Source organism: Pterocles gutturalis, unplaced genomic scaffold (genome assembly GCF_000699245.1).
Source record: "Pterocles gutturalis isolate BGI_N339 unplaced genomic scaffold, ASM69924v1 scaffold7986, whole genome shotgun sequence".
NCBI lineage: Eukaryota > Metazoa > Chordata > Aves > Pterocliformes > Pteroclidae > Pterocles > Pterocles gutturalis.
The window spans coordinates 15,873-37,939 of NW_010097769.1; the positions used below are offsets into that span (position 1 = coordinate 15,873).

Below are 22,067 nucleotides of genomic sequence, written 5' to 3' on the forward strand. Positions count from 1 at the left end.
GGTTGGATCCAACGATTTCCAGAGGTCCCTTCCAACCTCAACTCTTCTCTGATTCTGTGGTCCTTTGTTATTTTTCTGGTAATGACAGACTGTTCTGATAAAGCTAGTGAGGAAGATATCATTAAATTGGAATGAACTATTTTAACACCAGTAATCTGAAACACTTCTGAAGAGGAAAAGCAGGCTGCACCATCAGGGTAAAAATGATAGATGTTTTCAGCTTCAGAACAAGTGAGTGAACATTGCAGTAGTTACCTGTTAATGCTCAGGATGTAACTAGTGGAACTGCAGCTACAAATGGGACATCTACTAGCCATTCGTTAAGGAGAGTAAAGGGGTTTTTTGGTTGCATGATTATATAACACAGGAAAAGACAGCACTTTCATGATGGCAGGACCTTGTCTGAGAGTCAAGTGGTTATCTGCAGGAGATAAGATGGATCTGAAGAAGATACCAAACTGCTGAAAAGAAGTTGCGTTTTTTAAATTTATCTTTCTTTTGTTCTTCAAACAGTGGAAGCTCTACATTTGGGAACACTGATGGCAGCACATGGCTATTTCTTTCCAATCTCAGACCATGTTCTAACACTAAAGGATGATGGTACATTTTATCGATTCCAGGTAAGTGTTTTCAATATGTTCTTGACTTGCACAAATGGAGGCTCATATTAAAGGCCTTACACAAAGCTTCAAAGCAAATTTTAACCATACTTTGTCTCTTATGTAACCTAGTAACTGGTGGCAATTCCCTTAAAGTAAAAAATTGTAGAAGGATTTTATTTAGAAATTAAGTCAATAAAGATGATAGTGTCCATTTTAATCCCTGGAAAAAGTGTGATAATGTTAAGCGTGGAAGTATCTCCCATGAAATAAATTAATATTTTGAAAATATAGCAAAGGAAACTAAATTATCTTATTGACTCTTATTCCTGACATAGTCTTAATTTGGAAAGGGGGAGGTATTTTACTTATTAATCCTATACCAGAAATATAATAAAAAATCGCGAGTAATGTTTATATTCTTTCTTATGTGAGGATTTCCTTTTTGGTAACAGAGTAGTACTGAAATAGTGTGTATTCTTCAAACAAGGGTAGACACATTTCTACGTTGATCTGTCAGTCCCATTGCATACAAAAAACATTCAGATGCCTCAGAACAAGCTGTAAGAATGTATCTGTACATATAATTTTACCTATACTTATACCTACATAGTTGTATTTTATTATATTAGATTTCAAACTAAGGGCTTGTGGAGAAGGAGTGTTGATTTTCTAATAATGAATAGCAGGCTAGAAGTTTGGAGAGCAATACCACCTATGACTCGAAACAAACATGCTTGCACAGTATCTGTTTATTCTAGAGAAGGAATTAACTTTGCTTGCTATGTGCCACCTTTGACAATGGTGGTTTTGTTTTGTATTGCTCTTCCTATTAGGTGGTCTTCCTGGTAGGTACCACCAACAGCTGCTCCAAGATCTTCCCTAGATACTTGTTTCTTTGAAATGATATGGTGATATGAATACCATAGTTTGGTAATCCTCTTCTATTTGTTCAGTGTTAAATACTCACAGAAAAATAATATCTAGTAGAAAAAAAATCTATTGTCTTCAAGATTATTTAAGTCTGAGCTTTGTCTTAAACATTGTTTAAATAAGAAGCCATCAAGGATAAAATAAAACTCATACGCTGGAGACTAATCATAGTGTCAAACACTGTATTAGATTAATTGCTGTACAATACTTTCAGCAACATTTTAGCTTGAGTTCTATAGGCCCACATAACGGAAGAGAAAGGTCGCAGCACCTCTGCTAGCATGATAGTATAGATTAGAATTAGCTGCACTGTGAACAACTGAGAGTATTGCAGCTAGCCTGTCGTGAGCTTTCCTCAGAGAGGTCTATAGACTACATCTTTGGACATGAAGTTTAGTGAGGGTTAGATTATAAAACGATATCAGTTGATTTACATAAGGATTTGGCACCTAGTTTTATTTTGGCTGTTTGCTACTCTGTGGCACTTTTTGCATTTTTATTCCTAAGCTAATAATGTTTTTTAAAAAATGCCATTTTATCTGTTAATGTATAACATGAGAAAAAATTCTTAGTGGTATGATACCGTTAACTGGAGTTGTACCAGCAAAATTTATGTCATTGCAATTCCACATTCCCTACCAAAATAAGGCTAATATAAAATCTGTTACTGAAACTGTTTAAATTGAAAGATGAAGACATCATACTCAATGGGGAGGAGACTTTGGCTGTAAATGTGTGAATTTTGCACTAGAAGAGTTGTTCAGGTGCTTTGGAAATAGGACCAGCTGAGTGTTGGACAGGATTCACAAATTTCTGGATATTTTAATCAAAAGAGAAAACCATGCATCTACCAGCACTGAAAAGTTTAGAAGCCATCCCTGTGGAGAAATCCCTGTCTGCAATACAAAGACCTGACTTACAAAAAACAGGCTAGCTATAATAACGTTCTCCATGCACTTCATTTTTTGTTTTCCAAAGGGTGACACATTCCCTCCTGACAGAAATATTACTTCCAATTTGTTTTAAACAACCTGCTGTTGTATAGAAATAGCTAAAAGCAGAGGAGATTGTGCTTCATTTGTGCAAATGCCCTTTTACAGGCAAAATTTTACATTTTCAGTTATTACTCTTGCCATCAGGAGGGCTATAAAATCATAGTTGTATCTGATTTTTTAAATGATGTGGCCTTAGAAGTAAAAAAGTAATTCCAGATATTCTTTGACCTACTCAGGTGTAATTAGGTTAGTTTCTGTGATAACAGTTTAATTCAGTGGGGATGGATCTAAATATTAATTGCCTTTCTCAGAAAGAGGAAATTTCTTATTAGTCTCAACAAGGCAAAGCAGAAATTTGGGGACAGTGACACTTTCTGAACCATCCTGAGCTGCTGCATTGCCTTTTCCTGGTATTTTAAGCCTGGAACCAATGAAGGACCTGAATACCTGCTAACCATCCTCTTCTACCTGAAAGCAAATAGGTCTGAGGGGCCCAAATAAGAAAAGCAAGGTGCACCTTAGAAAGCAGATCTTCCTGGGGCAAGGCATTACTCAGTGGGACATTTCATCCATGTCCACGTAAGTGATAATACGTCCATCCTGTGAGGAATGCCCAACTCACCCTCTCAGCTGCTAACCTTCTAGAATAGTCTCCCAGGGAAAGATATGTTGATTTCTCCTATGATAGGTTCTGCTGTTGTTTTGTAACTTTTAAGATGGAAGCATTAAATAGCTGAGAAAAAGTGTGAAAATGGGAACAGTTTCTTGTGATAGCATGAGTCTGGTGAAGATAATAGCAAAACTCACGGATTTTGTCAAGATGAAGATTTCACCTCTGATGTTTTCTCCTGTTCTTCCACTGGGAACACTTTTCTTGACATACACATTTAAACTTTCTGGCCTTGTTTTCCCATGCCTGAATTGGGCATAAAAATATATAACGATCATTGTAAGGATCTTGGAATATCCGCTACAAAATAGTATAGAGGATGAAGTGGCATGGATCCTTGTGTCTCAGGTGGAACTACATTGCGTCCTGCATCTCTTTGAGTCAGCCCTGCTCAGCTCCTTACCTCTTGGCTCAGTCCTGGGCGAGCCTCTGGCCGTTCTGAATACTGAGGCTGCCTGCGGCTGAATGTCACAGCTCTGCAGCCCCTGTCCACAGCCTCTCTGGATCGTCTACTCTGCTGTGAGGGAAGGGTTTTATTGGAAGCCAGATTTTACAAATAAAAAGAAGCAAGTTATCTTATCCAGCATTTGTCAGATTTTCTTTGGCAACTGCAGGTGAAAGGAGTAATTTATTGTCTCTTCAGCTCAGGCTCTGCATATGCAGGTTCTGTTTAGGTTTCAGAGAGGGAAAGATAATTTGAAATCCATGTGTCTTTCTGCCTGCAGTCTCAGTGCCCTTTTTTCTTTTTTTAACTCCCTACTCTGACACACTTCCCCCCCCACTGCTTTCCATGCTCATCCCCTTTCCAGGTTAGAAAAGAGGAGTCACTGAGCCAAAATCTGTGTTGTTTCCACCTTCCTCAACTTCTTTTTTAATAATTCTGTCCCAACTGTGGAGCACTACTTGCTGGCATCCTTCCTCTGTGGGCTTGACAGTGCTAGACCAGCAATCCTGCCCTTTTCCTTTAATAGGAAATTAAAGTTTGAGTCAACTGCCGTGAATGTAAAACCGAATTCCCACGAATTCTGCCATCCATCGTGCAAGGCATTTGAGATCATGTATAACTATTTTTTAGCAAAGACTTGATTTCTGATGTTTATAAAGACTCCCTGGTTCCTGTGAGAAGAATAGCAATAATATGCAAAGGAATGTTTATGAGGAATGATATTCCTCCCCCATCGCACTAATTAGATTTTAAAAGATTTCACAAAGTGGAGCAGCTTCAGAAACAACAATTATTTTCTTATTGCTATCAACAAGGGGTAGCTGAAAGATGCTTAATGATTTCCCTTCTCAGTAATACCGTTTAATGCATAGGAATTAATTATGTTTTATAAAAGCTGATGGGCAACACTAATTTTTACAAGTGCCTGTTTCATTAGCTCAGATATTATTATTGATTAATTTTATGGTAGGGCCAAAGTAGATTTATTTGTTTTATCACAGGATTTCTCACAATGCATAGCAGCTGCTGCTGACAATTTGTTTAATGTGGAATATGTCCTATATTACAGGATTTTGTTTCATATTACTTTATTAACAGGAGGATTAGGGATTCCTGTAGTTAGGTAGTTAGGTTTATCTAATGATATTAGTCTATAATGCAAGAGAAACAGTATGTGTTCAAGTGTGCAAAACCAGTTTTCCATCAGTGCATAAAGATCCTTGTAACAGCCTGTTTTGTTCCGAATGCTCTGAATGCTTAAATGTCTCTAAGCTCGTGTGCGCAGTGCTAGGTAAGCCTTCCTTCTCTAGCTGCTGACTTGTACTGGCTGCTTATTCAAATTACAGACACAATTAAACAAAGTGCCTTTAAAGTGTACTGATGAAAACTGGCACCATTATTTCTGCCTGGGCTGATAAACAGGACTTGACTCTCCCCAAACCGTTCTACCACCCACCTTCCTTCCGGCTATAAGTGGGATGTCATGGCAAAATGACAAATGTTCCCTGTTTAATACTTGTTCATGACAAACTGCTTCACATTGCCTTCTGAGAAAAAATCTTAAGTATGATAACTCCTTCAGGTTTTCAACATTTCACAAAAACCCCTTGATATTTCATAATCTGCTCTTTGAAAATGGTAGTGCTGATGCACAACATGTTATACCATGTCCCTAACTCTCCTGTAGGGTTTCTAGATCATGAAACAAGGCACATAGGTTGTATGATGTTTGCGCTATAGGAATATGTGATATTGTAAGGGATGTTATAATTCTTCTACAGTGTACTCGGGATATGGGAGTTGTAAGAAATAGTTAAACCAAGCTTTGTTTGCATAGTCCAGATATAGAGAAGGCCATTTGCATTGGCAGAGCCTCCTTGCATCGCTGTGGGAGTTCTTTAATTAATAGATCAGATGAGAGCATGCAACTTTCTCCTCTTTACACTCTTCCTATTCTCATTTCTGACCTAATTTCCTGAGATCAAGGATCTTCTTATCAGACTCTTACTTCCTAATCTTTCCTTGTTGAACAAGGCAAATCTTCCCCCAGTCTTCATGGATAACCTCTCTAGAAAATTCTTTTGAAGGATTATTAAATATCTGGACTGTGAAATTGTGTGGAGAATTTTGGAACAGAAGTGGAAAGATGTAAATTCAGCACATACATTTTAGTCATGTTATGTGATTAAACTTTTTGAGCTCTGCAACATCTAAGGGACAAAGTAAACTTCAGACTTCATTTGCAGGAAAATCAGGTTTTTGGAGTCAAAGGTTCCAGGGATTTCTTCTTGGACCTTGTGCCAGCTCAGTGTTAACTTGCCTGATTGCAGAGGCTGGGACAATAAATCTCTGTGCAGGTGGGAGCCCATGAGGTGCAGGGCTGAGGAGGGCTGCAGCGGGGGGTGGTGGGGACGCACTCGATGGACTCCTCTGAAGAACGGAGACAGGCAAGGTGCACTCGAGGGCCAGCCTGAGCGGGGGACTTGGTACATGTTTCCTCAAAAGCTTAATGTGTCATTCTAATAACTGAATTATACTATCGTGGGAGCCTTGTGATGAGGTTTCTCCCTGGGTCTTTTCTCATCCAGGAGTGATGTTGCTTGACATTCACTTTTATTGCTGCAATTTATCAAGGGGTATTCCAGCCTATCCAGTGTGCATGACAAATGGTGATGTAGATTAAGACCAGAGCTTTATGACTGTTAATATCAAACAATTAAGCAAGAAAATGTGCAATATACCTCTGGGAAAATGTCAGTCATTTTCACTGCACGCAAGTTTATTGCTGTTGGATTTTTTCCAATTTCCAATTACAGCATTGCAAATATCCTTTGATCAGAAACTGTTTTTCTTCTTGTGTTTAATTTTCACTGTCTAGGCTTTTTAAAGATTTTTCTTGATTTTTTTGGACTTTTTTTCTGTTTAAGTCTTAATCCTGTCCCTTGCCACTATTTTTGTGCCTGGTTTTAGGAGATTTTTCCTTGTCTTCGCACCCACCAATGCCATTTCCTGCTTTGAAAGTGAATAATAGTTATCTACTTTTTGAATACAACTTTATTAGCAGCTGTAGCTGCTTTTGAGCACATATCTTATGGTGATACCATAGTTCTTTATTTGCTGGGAAGAAAGTAATGTAGGACTTTGTCTCGGTCAAAATACATAGCACTTACTATTTTTTTTTTCTCATCTAGTAGAGGCTTTACACTATCAGTGACCTAATATGTTTTTGAAAAACCAAATTTCAGTAACCTTAGCTTTTGAGGATTCAGAAATGGATAGTGTATTAAAACTGTTCAATCTGGACACTAGATCTAGAAAGATAGGAATACAGAAAATTTCAGCTTTTCTTCTTTTCTGAGAAAGGTAGATCTTCCCTTTGACGTAGTCTTCTGAGGCTCTTCTTCTTTATGTGATTTTAGTTTAAATAGCTGCCCATGTTTCAAAGGTTACTTGAATGAATATTTTCTCCATGTATAATTTTCCCTTCATGTGACTTACACCACTTTAAACATCATGCAGATAATCCAATACTTTTGACAACTCTTGCCAGTTAGGTTCTCAACACTATAGAGAGTTAGAGGAGGAAAAGAAGTACCAGAGCAAAAATTTCATCGTAGTATTTACACATGCATATAACTCATAGAGCTGAGGAACCAGGAGTCATTTTTTAGTTTGGTGAGGCTTTTTTGGTTTCTACAAATAAACACAGTTTACCCCAATGAAACCACAATAATTCCATAAGGATTCTGTGCTGAATTTTGTCAGGCCTCTAACCTGAATGGTCTGACTTCACATAAATATTTCTCTTCTCGTTTTTGGGGGGTTTTCTGTTTGTTTGTTTGTTTGTTTGTTTGTTTGTTTGTTTTCTTTTCTTTTTTCCCTGTACTTTGCCCTGTAGTCTTATCTTCATATGAAAATTAATTTTGGGCATGTTCACAGAGCTGATTGTGGGCAGACACGAACTTTGTTCCCACTGGGAGCCAGCTGGCTGGAGGCCAGCTCTGGCCACGGTGCAGTGCTCGAACTGATGAGCTGTGCTGCTCGGCAGGTCCCATTAAACGCATCTGAGCACCACGCCCGCAGGGTCACAGCTTGCCATTCAGAGGCAGCTTGTGCCTGCCCAGTTCAGAGCGTCAGCAAGGAGAGCTCACTCTTGCGTGTCATTCACTGGGCGGAAAGACGTTTATCTGACCACAGTCTCCCTCCTTCTGGAGATTCAAACAAGGCAGGCATTTAATAATAATCTGTACTTATCTGTACTAACTGTCATTTGAACCCCTTTCTCGTATCATAATCATTGCCTTTTGCTGGGGTTTCTTTTTGGCTTACCTTATTGAAACCTTTTATTATGACTTATTGTGTGCTTTGCTAATTAAAACTCATGTTCTATTTCAACTTTTCTGGTTTTATCTCCAGAGGGATGGTTGCACAGGGAGGCTTAGACTCATCCTTAGTAGCATACGTGCTAATTTGTGATTTTTCCATGGTCTCTTTTTCATGTTTAGTTGATTGGAGGCTGCCAGTGTGGTTACATTGGCTTGTCACTACACTTCCTCTCTAAAGGTGCTTGGACTTTTAATACAGTCTCTTAACTGCCAACTCCCATCCATCTCTTTGTCCCTCGATTTACTTTCTTGAGAGACCTCCTCGGCCTGTTCTCTGAGCCTGCTGGCCCTCATGCTGCTGTGCTCATCTTTGCAGAACACCAGTCTCGTCCTGCAGTTGCTTTCACTCCAAGTGCTGCTCACCTGCACAGCCTTAGTCAGATATTCTCTAATGGAACAAAATCTATTTTATCTGTTCCCTTGAAAGTTTTGTTTAGCTTGGGAAATTAAAAAGTGTCCTCTGTGCATTTTCACACTTCTCAGCACTGGTCTGAACTGAGTCCCTCAGAAGCAGGTCCTGCCACTGTGGTGCACCTTTTCGTCCTTCAGAAAAGCCTTGGTCACCTGTGCCTCCTAGTGAGCTAAAGTGATATTTCACAACATCGAAGATCCTGCCCCCTTTCCCATATTTTGTTTAGTGCTCACACTTCCACCACCACCAATGTGCAAGTCCCAATAAAAGTTTAACCTGTTATTTTAAATAAATATTGAAAACAGTAATATCAGATTTATCCTTGATTCATATAATCTCTCTGAGACCCTCTCTGCTAGTTCCTGCAGTATTAGTGCTTGCAGGGAGTAGCTCTTCATTTATGTATAATACAACATAGTCCTCTTCTTACATCATAAACATATAGTTGTGAATATATAGTATTTCCTCATAGCCTTAAGTGAAATGAATGCCAAATGCAATTATGGGATTTGCTCCAACCTCATGGGATTGGCTCAAAATCAGAAGATAGAATTCATTTTTTAGATCTCAGCTGGGGTGGGAGTTATGTAATTTGTCAAGAGAAATCCTAAGTATACATGAGGAGTTTTAATATGGAATTTGCAGCAAGTATGCCCACAATTGGAAGAATCTCTGTCTCTTTACTTCTGAAAGGGTTCTTGCCCTGCATCTTTCTCCAAGCCATCCTCCATCATAACTGCTACTCCTCCATAAATAAAATCTGAGCCCCAGACAGTTTCAGCTCAGGAGCTGCCTGAGTGGAGATGGTTTCAGTGATGTATTTAGTAACCACCACTGCATCCTTTTTCCTGAAGCTCAGCTTGAACCTGTAAACAGAGTTTAGTTACTGTTAGCAGGAAAATTACACAGTTGTGCTTTTCTTCTTGGACCTGTCCTGAGACACACTTCACGCCCCTAAGGAAGAACAAGTTTGAAAACTGTATATTTAAATGACGGTGACTTTATGTTTTATATGACTGACATTGTTAAATTAGTTTTATAGGTTCTTCTTTCTCTAGGATTCTCTGAGTGCTGCCATTCATTTTTTAGGGGTTGATCTTCTTTCCATTTGTGCTTGTACTGTTCACTTTGATTTCAGCGCACTGAAAAGAATTAGTTGGTAGGAGAATGACTTACTGCTGCTCCATTACAGAGCACGAAACAACTGACAAGAAACACATCTCAGCCTTAGAAGTTAGCTTGTGACAGTTTCATTTTTACTCTTTAACTCATTGCTGTTGCTTGGTAAATAGCAAGTTCTAAATCACTCCTATTAAAGTTGATGGGTCATTGTTACAATAGAGGGAGGTTTTTCAAAGTATATATTTAACCTGAAAGTAGGCGTGAATGTGTCACCCTTGAGCCGTGTTGGTTTCCAAATTAACATTAAAACAAATTTGAAGGAAGTGGGCAGCAAGAGAGGTTTCCATTTTTGTAGCTGGGATACCTTTGAGAAAAAACAATAGGAAATAGAGAGTAGAGCAGAATGTTATCCTAAGAGAGCATCTGTGGTTTGAAATACCACTCAGACCAGTCCACATATTTAATTAGATTAATCCAGCTGCTCAGATGATATATAGTTCTCTGTATGTGAGTGTATGTACATATATGAATGTGTTAGTTATAAAATACTATAATACTTTACATTCTAACAAAAAGTTACCATTTTAAATATTACGTTATTTGTATGAAAAATGCCTATATGGTCTTACATTCTTCATTTGGTAGAAGTGAATTATTTTAACAATATATTTCACACAGTTTTAATAAGCATGGTATTGAACAAGTTATTGTTACTTTTATTGGCTTTCCAATAAAAAAAATCCCATTTTAAATGACAATTGGTAAACCATTAGAAAAAAAAATAGACTTCAACAAATGAAAAGAACTTCGATAACTTTCTGAAAACAGGATGTGTTTACTGACATTTTTAAACAAATAACTCCTAGAAAATAGTATTGAATATTAAAATAAACTAATGAAAACTCTCCAAAATCAAGAACTGAGTATACCCCAAAATATCTTCTATCTTTTCACCTTCTAAAACTGATTCTTCAGGACATGTGAGAGGTATGTTTCTAGGCAAGGTGAAAAAGAAAGCCTCACTACCTAACCTTGTGGTTTTTGTTCCCTTACCTTTAAGAATAAAAAGAACACTTTGTTCTTCTTTTTCAAAGCTATCCTGACACTACTGTAATAAACAAGCATACAAAAGTAATTTTCTGTTTTGATGCCTATTTCAAAATTGTCAAGGTAAGAATGAAATAGATCTACCAAAAAAATGTAAACTGACTTTGGAAACTAGTATAAATCCAAGGACTGTATTATCCTTGCACTGTCTAACTTGAGTTCCCTACTTTTTTGTTTTGTCAATAGACACCCTATTTTTGGCCATCAAATTGCTGGGAGCCGGAAAACACAGACTACGGTCAGTGTAGAAATCTTTCCTATTTTGGGGGGGAATTATGTATTCTATGAATGAACACATCATTGCAGTCTGTCTTGTTTAATCATCCCACTGCTAAAAACATAATTATGTGTTGTGTAATTCCTATGCAAGAATTGCTGATATTGAAATGAACGTGTTGTTACCTTTTTCAGAGTTTATTAGAAGTCCATTAAAGTCAGATTTGGAGTTGATCCAAGGGGAAAAAAAGTCTCAAACCTCATCAAAACCTACCTTGCAGCTTACATATTCTGTTTGCTACAGGAAGTGTTATTATTTACAGTGACAAAGTCTCAGTGTAGCATAGGACACTTTATTGATGGTTATGCAACAGTTATTCTGAGATTCAGATGCAAAGAGGTGCCTAGTTTAGACCTCTTATTTCTGATATACACTGTGTGGAAAGTTATTTATTATGGAAACTAATATGATTCTAGTATGAACTGTATTAGAAAGTACTTGGTTTACTTGCCTGTTCCTTGGGTTTTTATTCATAAAATATACATGGTAATTACTGATGTGTGCTTAGACAGGAAAATCTAAAGATAATAGGTAATAAAGTATTACAAAAACTCATAAAAAAATTAAAACCAAAATTAGGTGCATCTCTATGCCAAATAGTGACCTAACTTTTAAAGAAAATGGAATATCTATGAGAAGTCTGCTGTTCATTCTAATCCAGACTGTACATACTCAGCTCATTTGAAGACCAGGTCACTTATTTGGGTAACTAAGCATGTACATGACAGCTTACCTTTTCAAAAACTCAGACTTTGAAAGCCTCTATTTGCGGCTCTTTGGAAATTTATATGAGTGTTCACTTGTAATATGGATTCAGTCTCAGCCCTTGGGAGCTGAAGAAAACAGGGATCACTATAACAATGGATGGTTCCAATAGACCCTTCTTTCCTTTCCACACCAGACAAGAGTTTAATTTCAAATACATTGCTCAATAAAACAACTTCAAGCTGAGACTCTCAGCAGAGCTGAGTGCCTTCAAGTAGAGTCTGAAAATGGTGACAGTTTCCTCATCCTGTAGAAGGAGAAAAATGTTAATCTTTCTTTAAAATACTGAGATTTGAAGACATCCAGCAAATAGTTAATGAAGGCTACAAAGGAGGAGTAGTTCATACCATACCTGAGTGATTAGCCACTCCATATGAGGAAATCAGTCGCTGAAGGAGCAATGCTTGATTTACCACTTATTACAATGTTTTTTCCTTTCCTTGAAAGTGTTACTTACTTTTCTCAGAGGGGCACTTCAGTATAGTCTCCTAATATGTTAAGGATCAGAGAGTTACTGACTCTCAATTACACTCTGATCCTTAGCATATTAGGAGACTATACCAAAGCTGACTGTGCTTAACAGGTCTGAACTTGAAATCAGGCTGAGAAAGTTTCTATTAATATCATTTAATCTGAATTAGGAGACAGTAACTTTCCAGTCACAGCTGATCACTGGATGGGACAATGAATTACGTACCGTAGTTGGCAGATAGAAATCTGATATAATCTCTCCAGTTTTTACATGCCAGAAATACAGAACTAAACTGGGGATTAGTTTCTTCATCATGCGGGGAGGTGCCTTTCTTGAACATAAAAGTACTCATACTTGTTTGAGAACTTTTGAGATGCAAACAGAAGACCGAGAGCCAACCAAGACCCTGAGAGAGGGGCAACCTGGGGGAGATGGGGTAGAGGGGAGGGAGCACAAGGAGAGGAGCAACTCAGAGAGAGAGAACTTCCAGGCAGATCCTCATCAATGTACTGCGCATGACGTGCTCGATATGGAATATATCATTGGCCAATCTGGGACTCAATCCTGAACCTAAGATTGAATGCTAGGCTAGTAATTGGGGCTGTGCTCCCTCCCAGCTTCTCCTGCCCCTGCAGACACTGGCACAGAAGAGAAGCTGAAAAGTCCTTGACTGTCCCAGCAGCAACTATAGACATCAGTACGTTATCAGCCTTCTTCGCAGCACAAATCCAAAACACAGCTTCACACTAGCCACTATGAAGAAGCTAACTCGGTACCAGACAAAACCAGGACACTGCCAGGAAAGTAATCTTAAACTAGAAATTAAACGAGATCAAGATACTGCATGTGTTAGTTCATTACAAGAGCTAACTCAGAAATAATCTTTATATCTTCATATAATATGTTAATATCTTCTCTAAAATATCATTTCTTGTTCCATGTGAGCTTGTAATAATAAATGTTTTCTTTAAAAAAGAATTATCTGAAGAAAATGTGAAGAAAAAAGACATGAAAACAGAATCTTACAAAATGTCAAGAAACTGCAGACCTGTTCTCATGATAAAGCTATAGTGCAGTGCGATGTCTTGGTGGCAAAAAGAAGGCTTGGATTATAATATTGTATGTCAAAGTGGAATTGTGTAGCCTTTGATTTTGATTGTAGCTATCAAAATATTGACGATCTGATTATTCTGAGGTTACTAAGAAACTGTTAATTTTCACTAAGTGCTGAAAATCTCCCTCCTTTTTTCTTGAAAATTGTGCTATAAGCAATCTCAAGAGAGCTGCCTCAAATTGCAAATAATTTTTAAAAAGGTATGTTCTTAGGTTTTATCTGTTGAAGATACCCATTTTAATGCCATATGTCTTGGAGTCCGCCCATACAGGACATGTTGTTCTGTGCAGAATCCCATTGGTTTCAGTGGGATTTTATTAATGAAAAGAACTACGCACATTAAAAATAATACTCGTTATTATAAATATTATGATAAATATCATTATTAATAATTATTGTAATTATTATTTAAGGCCAGTGTAGTTCAAATCACTCTTAATTTCCTGTGAGTTAAGTCGTGTTCCTGAATTATGATTTGATTTTGTGATAAATAGAATTGGATCTCAGTTCAGAAAACTGTCTCTGGAAATGAACGCAGCTCATGGCTGAGCATGTGACCCACCTGTAATCATCTTCTCTTTCCTTACAGATGTAATTTTGTAACTGACAGAATTTTTTTCTGGCAGATTAAAAACAGTTCATGTCATTAAGACTTGTTAAGTCCATTGCATCTCAGAAAGGGGAAATATAATCATAGAATCATAGAACAGTTAGGGTTGGAAAGGACCTTAGAGATCATCACAATGCCACACATGAAATTGTTATTCTATATGCACTTGGCCTCAGTTCTCGTGGGACCCGTCAGGTTCTCTTGGAGGTCTAGTGACTCACAGCTGTTGCAAATTTGAAGAATTCAATTCCTTACTGTTCTCTTGTTTGAATTAGATAAATAAGAAATACAAAAGGTCAGGGAAAAACTCCATTCAGAACAAAATAGAAATTATTTTTTGTGTTTGAAAAGCTCAAGCCTAAGCCTACACAAACCAATGAACATAGTTGTGACAATAGAGGCTTATAAGAATTTCAGATGTATAAGATATGAAGAAGAATTAGTAACTTTTGCTCATTTTTCTCTAGTGCACTTTTGTTGATAGACTCAAAAGTGTCTGTGACATACAGACTTTTTGTTACAGTTAACTGCATGCTAAGAAAGTATGTACAAAGGAGAAAAAGAATAAAATTTTGAAAGTGCCACTGTGAAGGAGGTTTGGACTAAGAGTAGAAGATAAGAGTCAACTGCATCTGTATAGTTGGAAGAGGATGCTATTTCAGCCTTGTAGTTTTATGTGTGTGCATTTCTCCCAAATTAGTTAAAAATGGTGGAAGATCGCAAAATCTTGGTAGATTATGGGGAACACAGTAAATAACCGATAACTCAATATGAGTTTAAGAGCGTATGACTGTGTGATCCGTAAGTGATACTAATTGAGACTATTTTTCTATATATGCAAAGCAAATTCTTAAATTTTGCTGCTGTGAAGAAGGACAAGTTTTAAAAATTTACATATTTTCAGTAGCCTCCCAGGTAAAATCTTGTGCTATAAAGGCAATCTTCTAGGAAATTAGAGCACTTACAGGAGAAAAAATAAAAGCCTTAATTAATTGTTCCCTTTACAAGTGTAAGCTTCCTGTCTGAATAAGCGCTGCCTGTAAACTTCTGTGGCAGTTCTATAAATATTCATTACTGTTATCCAGTCTGAGTTACAGTAAAATAAGGAAACAATCTACTTTTGCTGTGTGAAAGTTGTCTTGTAGCTGTTGTTCTCCAGCACTTCTATGAAAGCAAAAGTCTGTCCTTTTTAAATTTTCTTCATAATCATCTAACAAGTCAGTCCACAGAAAGCTTCCTTCTTAATGATGCCTTCTTACCGCTAAAGAGTAAACTGGCAAAGACCTCTCTGTGCTCAGCCTCTGCTGCTCAGTTCTGAACAGGAGCCATTGCACCTGGCTCATCTGCCTCCTTTCTGTCAAACTTGCAGTCATGCTAAAGAGTACATAGTGCACAAAAAAGTAATTACTATCATGTATCATGTTTTTTACATATTGAAAATTTTAATATAATTTTCTCCGTGTAGTTTGTTGCCTACTTACTTTACATGCCTAGCTTCAAATCTCTCTGTGAAAATTTGATTATTTCAGGAATTTTCTCTCTCATTCTTCTTGCTTCACCCTTTTCCATGGAGTAACTGGCTAGGACAACTGTACAGAGGGTGCATTATGTACTTTCTTTGCCCAAATGCTCAGGCAGGATTCCTTGGCAACAGCGTATTAGTAAGCAATCTGTGTTTGAGGATTATTAAGCCCTATTGCTTACCTGGGCTCCACTGGAAAACTGCACGTGCTCAGCATCTCTGGAAATCAATCCATAAATGTGAGTCCGTAGCTTGGGGCAAAACTGGTAGCAGAGTAGCATTTTCTTCGATATAAATTGTCAGATATGAATAAAAATTTGGGTTTTTTTTTTTTAAATTTATGACATGAGGATGAGGAGAAATTTACTGATATATAGTGTCAAGTTTCTGGAGAGCTCTGCAGTTCTATAATCTTAAATGTTGATGTCCAATTACCATTTTTTTCAACAGCTAGTGTCAGCCAGATTACATCATCAATGACTCCTACAATCAATCTTCTTAGGCTCTTGATAGAGATCTTTCCTTTAAGGACCTGTCTCAAAGTGTCCCAAAATTTGCTGGATTTCTAGGTGAAGTAAGAAGCAGGCTCTTTCCACCAGACTCGCGTAATGTACTAAGTTCTTGCTGAGACTGGGTTGTGACTCCTTAAGTGAGTGACTTTGCTTTGAGAAACTACATATACAGAATGTACAGACTAAGAGCTTGGTGGTAGGACTAGGTGAGGAGTACAGTCTATCCAAGGAGAATAGTCCCTGAAGGAAATGTAGCTGGACCCAGTGTTTCATATGCATAAATTTTAATCTTGGCAGAACCAAATCAAATGAGCATTAGGAAAGAGGCTTGCATTAGCAGAAAGATGGAAGAGGTGACCTCCAAGATTTTTATCCACTCTGAATTAATGTCCCATTATATTTTTCTGCAGAGCTACATAATTCACTCATTAGGAGCTATCTCCATCGTATAAATGATGAAAAGAAAGTCTCACTTCAACAAGCATGTCCTGAATTTTGTTCTGATTCTTGCTAATTCTGACATTGACAAGCCACTGCAGAGAGGCCTCTGTAAGCCGGAGGCATTCCCTGAAAATGCTTTCCAGTCAGCTCACCCCTTCAGAGTTTTGTACTTACCTGAATTTTTCTTTCCATGAATGTATAACTTATTTCAAAAATATGTGGAATATGGAAAATGTGTTTGGCCATTGCAATTGTACGCACACGTATGAAAGGTAACTGAACCAAGTACCTGTTTTCTGCAGCATTATTAATTATAACACATTACTTTAAAAGCATTGATAATCTGCATCTAGGTCCCCTATAAATAGAGATAAATTTTCTTATCAGAATAAGTTCTGAGATTTATAAACTTAGTTCATAATTTTCAGAATTGTTTTCAAATGACTGTGTTGAGTACACTAAATAGGTTTGTCTGTTTCATTATCAAGATGCAAACTAGAGCTTTCAAACCATGAAAGGAGCAGGGACAACAAATGTATTTTTCTGTAGTCATGCACAATCTTGCCACTGATAACCCTTTGCCAGGTGGGCACCAAGTAATTGCGCTCTTTGTCCAGTAGTGGCCAGCTTCTGATGTCATCTCTGTAGCTGATTTTTGCAGTTTAGAAGAAAACACTCTCCATCACCAGCCTTGCCTTGGATTGCACATGCCTTATGTGGTTTCTATGCAACATTAATGTATTTAAATTTCTTTCACCTCCTCTTTTAAGAAGCTTTTTAGCAAGTGCACTTGAGTACCCCTTAAATCAGAGAACCTTAAGAGGCCACCTTATTTTGGTGCCAATGCAGGGTGTTAAATTCTTTAATGCAAATTGAAAGCATTATGATAACATCAAGAAGTAGGAAATAATTCAATTGATGCAATTTTAAATTAGATTTGACAGTATGATATTCTTTATCTGATCCCATAGTTTATGTAGCTTGGGTGTAATCTCTTCCATTACCTCTTTTTATCATCCTGCAGGACTTTCCCAGGTCAATGTCATCTGGGGACTTTTGTGTGTTGAAGATGAACTTGCCTTTTACTAATTCTTGAGCTCTCTGGTAGCTTGACATTTCGTTTCTTTCTTGTCCTTGGTTTATGTAAGAAAGTCCTCTACACTTCTAAATTTATAATCAAATTGCATTCCTTAAATGTTATAGAAATAGTGTGATGAGGAAGTAAAAAATAGAGAAAGAGAAGAGTGTTTCAGAAATTATGTTTTTGACCATTTGGCAATTTAGTGCACATAAACCATCATGGTCTTCCTTCTAACTTCATGTTATTAGCATTTACTAAAGAGCGTAGTTCTTTTATAGATACACAAAGCTGATTGGTTACCCATTCATCCAAATAAAAGTTATCTTTTTTTTAGGACTAAGTGAAACTCAATAGCTTTTACAAAGAGCAAAATTTTTCTTATTGGGTAAAAGCAGAGGTGACCTAAAGATGGTATAAATAACCCTAGAAATCCTGATGTTTAAATAAGATGGATGATTTCATTTTCTGCATCCTGCTGTCATGTTCTATGACAATTGTCCCATAATTCTACATCTGATACAGGAACTCACATGTGGAGGGACAGCTTCTGTCTGCCCACAGGGCACTTTGAAACCCTTAGACATTGCAGTACTTTCTATTTTCTTTGCTCCTTAAATACTGACTAAGCATGTACACGCTGACTTTGAAAGCAGAATCTTGACTCACAGAGAGTATGAATTTAATCTGGCCTCAGTGGAGATAATGAGTGTTCACTGAAAGTGACACCCACCATCTGGGGCTGAATCAAGCTGTAACACCACTGGCACTGGGACAATTATGTAAGGAGTTTGTGTACATGGTAGTGGATGTGTAGGTGGCATTATCCACGGTCTTGAGAGGCCCAGTTGTACTTCCATCGAATTTAGCCGAGGCTTTTTCTCTGCTTTGGTGAGAGGGGAGATTTAGCCCCTGTTCAGCAACAAGCTTAAAGTCTCCACTTTAATTTTTGGGTGGAAGTTCTTTTTTTTCAGTACGTGTGTAACATGTGTACTTAGTCCAGCTTCTTGATTCTAGAATAAAATCTGTAATTATCACTCAGATCTTATTTAAAGAAAAAAAAATCTGTAGGGGTTTCTTAAGAGCTTCAGGTACAACTTAACAGTCAAGAATAAGAAACAAAGGTAGCTAACCACGAAAATGGGTTATTTTGGGTCTAACAGTTTAAACACTTGGAACAGTGAAAACCCAGACACCCTCTTCATGCAACTCTCAGTGGAGCACTTTGCAATCCCACTTTAAATTCTTAAGTTACCCACGTTTAGTGAAAGCCTGAACGGAATTTTCAAGAGCAAGTGGTCTGTATTTACCGCACAACTACCAAAGCCTGTTTTAGTACCGGTTTGTGGTTCAAATGCCCCTTTCACTGACCATCTTTCATGATGAAATGTTGCGTATTAATATTGCCTTTAAAATTATTGGCAAATCTGTTTTCTCATGATAATCAGTGACTTCTAAAGCACAAGGTACAGCATCTAATATATAATTCACTTTAGTGGAGGCAATTATGTTGATTGCAAAATCCATCAGAATACACTGGCTCTAAAAATAAGAGTGTATGTGGCAGTCCATAATTAGCAAATTGAAGTTATTAATCAGACCCTGTTCCTTACGTATCATTCATCCATATGTTAAGCATTTCTCAACACGCTTGTCAAGGGAGCAGCGAAAGCGGGCAGCCCCACAGGGGAAGGGAAGCAAGAGCTGAGGGCTGCAAGCATGCAAGCAGGAGCAATGTCCTGACAAAGTGTCAAGTGTCCAGGAAGGTCCAAGGTCAACCAAGGAAGGTCAGGGCAGCTTCGGTAAGGTACAGGGTTGGTTAGAGGTGTACCTACAATGTAGCTTGAGCTGGGGCCAGGGGAAGTAGCTGGGCTTAAGCAGCCTCCCCAGATGCTCAAGGTCAGGCTACTGGAGACATACAGTTACTTCACACGTGTGTTGGTGCAGAAAAGGAGTGGTACCCGTGAAAGAGGGGAGCATCTGTATTTCAGATCTCATTGCTCTAAGAGACAGAAGAACAAAACCTCATTTTGCTGTGTCTTCGAACTTTCTGGCTGAAAATTAGAGTGATTTTCACATTCTTCTCGCTTTCCAATGTGGTATTGAATTTTGTTACAGGCAAGCTAAAGAATATACCAACGACAGCTTGAACTGGTGAACTCACATTCCTGAGCTGCTGCCAGGTTCTTACATGACTAAAAGTAGCTCTTAAATAAATCCTCAAATGTACACTTCTGTAATAATGATCTAATTGTTAGCACACAGCAAAGGAAATAAATTGAGTCAAAGAGTAGGAACATCCTTCAGGGCTATTTTCTTCTACACTAGTGGAGAACTAAATCTTCCTTGGCCATATTCCATCTTATTCACACTGGCAAATAGAAACATTTGACATAAGAATCCAAGCCACAGGTATTGTAACCTTCAGGCTCCTGATTTTGACGGAAAAGAAAGGAAAATGTTTCACTGTAAAAGGAGCTAAATGACAGGCCATCTCACTCCTCAGTATTCTCTTACCACTCTACTGATTGTGGATGCAGCCGAGGTATCAAGAGTCTGGAACTCATCCCTTCATCTTTTTTGTGACATTTCAGCATGCATGCCAATGCATTAGTGTAAGCATATACAAACATTAAAATGTATGGAAACTGTGGCTATAGAGACTGTTTGCTTGCTGTACTTGCTATGTGACCTGGATTTGTATCTGTATTTGTAGATTTTGTAGACACAGAAATTGCCTTGGAGCCAGAGGGGATGTGGGAGTGCAGGGAATAGAGAAAGAAGTCATGGCTTCTTACAGGAGTGGAAAGTGAAAAAGTGTAAAAGAAAATAGACTAGATAACACACACAAAATGAGGAAAAAAAGGATGAAAACTGCATTAAAATATTGCTTCATATTACATCAAGTAACACCTGTAACTGCAGCTGAAGTTCTTAAAAGTGCTTATCATCAGTTCCACCAAAATAGCATCCACTGGAGGGGGTTTGCATGCATTTGCAGGTGACTTGTCACAAATAAATTTTTCCATGGAGTTGTAAAATATAGTTGATCTGATTGCCTTAAAAATCAAACCTAAATATAAGATGAGCAATTCCTTCTTCCTAGCAATTGCAGGAGTTAGGTTCTTTTGTGAAGTTATTCCCCTTTGCTCCTGTAGTGGACAAGTTCACAGTCAAGAAGCAGTAAATATTTACAACCGGTAAATATGGACTTTTTTTGCTGATTGTAGACACCACAGATAAGCTAAGGTTTTCTTACCTACACTGGTCAAAAGTTTCCTCCATCTCACACATTAGAAGGTGCTCGGAAGTAATGAAGTGGGTAAGTACCGCACAATAAGGAACTGCGCAGCACTCGTCTTACTGGTGCGGGAAGCTGTACAACATTTGGAGTTGATGTGAAGTATTTGTTGCTAAATAAAGTCTGTTGGAAATGTACTTCATTCAAGGGTAATGGAGTGCATAAAGAATTCAGGATCAAGCAATGTGATCCAAATCACTGTGCTGTTTATGTAGCCTAAAGTTTCATTTTCATCCCTGCGTCCTTTCAGTATTTAGCTGTCAGCACTCCATTTTATTAGTTAGGATTCTGCTCTGACTGAATGAGATGGAGGCAGACCAGCTCTGCTGAAGGATTTTGGATCTAGAATATAAATGAAAGAATATTTTTTGCCATTATATCTAATACATGATACACTTTTTTAATTTTTTTGTCTCACATGATTTTCTGTTTTAAATATTGGTTATAGCAGACTATAGTGTATGAAACTTGAATTTTATATGGAATTAATTTTTATCTGAAATCTTCCTAGGATGAATTTTTGTGATTTCTAAATATAAAGTAAAAATGAATAAAACCATGTATACATGTTCTTAAAAACCTATTTGACTAATATAGCAGCTGCTCCTGATAAAACTCTTATGCATTATGAGTTATACATATAGTTATATGTGTATATATAAAACATATACATACAGTTTATAAGATGTTTTTGCCATTTTTTCTTTAATATTCTAGTTCTCTCACTATTAAACCACCTCACCCCAAGTATCTCATGCATTTTGTATATCATGTGTGTTGCATAAAGCAGATTTTATAATTATTTAATTAGTGTCTGTATCTGACCCATCATTTTAGTTACAATATTGGTAACATTGGTCCTATATTCAAAGGTTTTTAGAATAGGAGGAGTAGTTAAAACAAAAGAGGCTAGCACTAAAATAGAGATGAAGCCTTTAGATTTCTGGTCTACTGTGTTTGTGAGATTGTAGCAAATTCTGTGTTATTTTATTCTGTTCCAGCTGTTTACCTCTGCAAGCGGACAATGCAAAACAAAGCAAGGCTAGAGCTAGCAGACTACGAAGCTGTAAGTACCTGGGGAAAAGTAAATTTCTCTGCTGGGCCTAATGAGCATGTGAAACTATATTAAGCATGAGAACTGTAGGCATTATGTGTGAAACTTTATTAATTATCCACTTTTGCCAGCATGTGGGTTTGACAGTGCTCAGTAGTTATAAATGCTGTTTGAGAGACTGTAGTGAAAGCTAGCTGGGCAAAAGTTGAGATTTTGGCCCATCTCTGATCTTACTCTCCTCGGATCACCATGC

General features: G+C 37.6%; 1 protein-coding gene across 1 annotated transcript in view; it reads left to right on the forward strand.

Moving 5' to 3' along the window:
* Positions 1-513: 513 nt before the first annotated feature.
* The window catches only part of RGS7 (regulator of G-protein signaling 7), a gene marked incomplete at its 5' end in the record, with an annotated part of 63,172 nt that continues 41,618 nt past the window's right edge, over positions 514-22,067 (forward strand). Inside the window, 3 exons of the mRNA XM_010086382.1 lie at positions 514-620; positions 10,855-10,906; positions 21,762-21,826. Of these exons, the coding sequence (XP_010084684.1) occupies positions 514-620; positions 10,855-10,906; positions 21,762-21,826 (224 nt within the window). The remainder of the gene's footprint in view (positions 621-10,854; positions 10,907-21,761; positions 21,827-22,067) is intronic.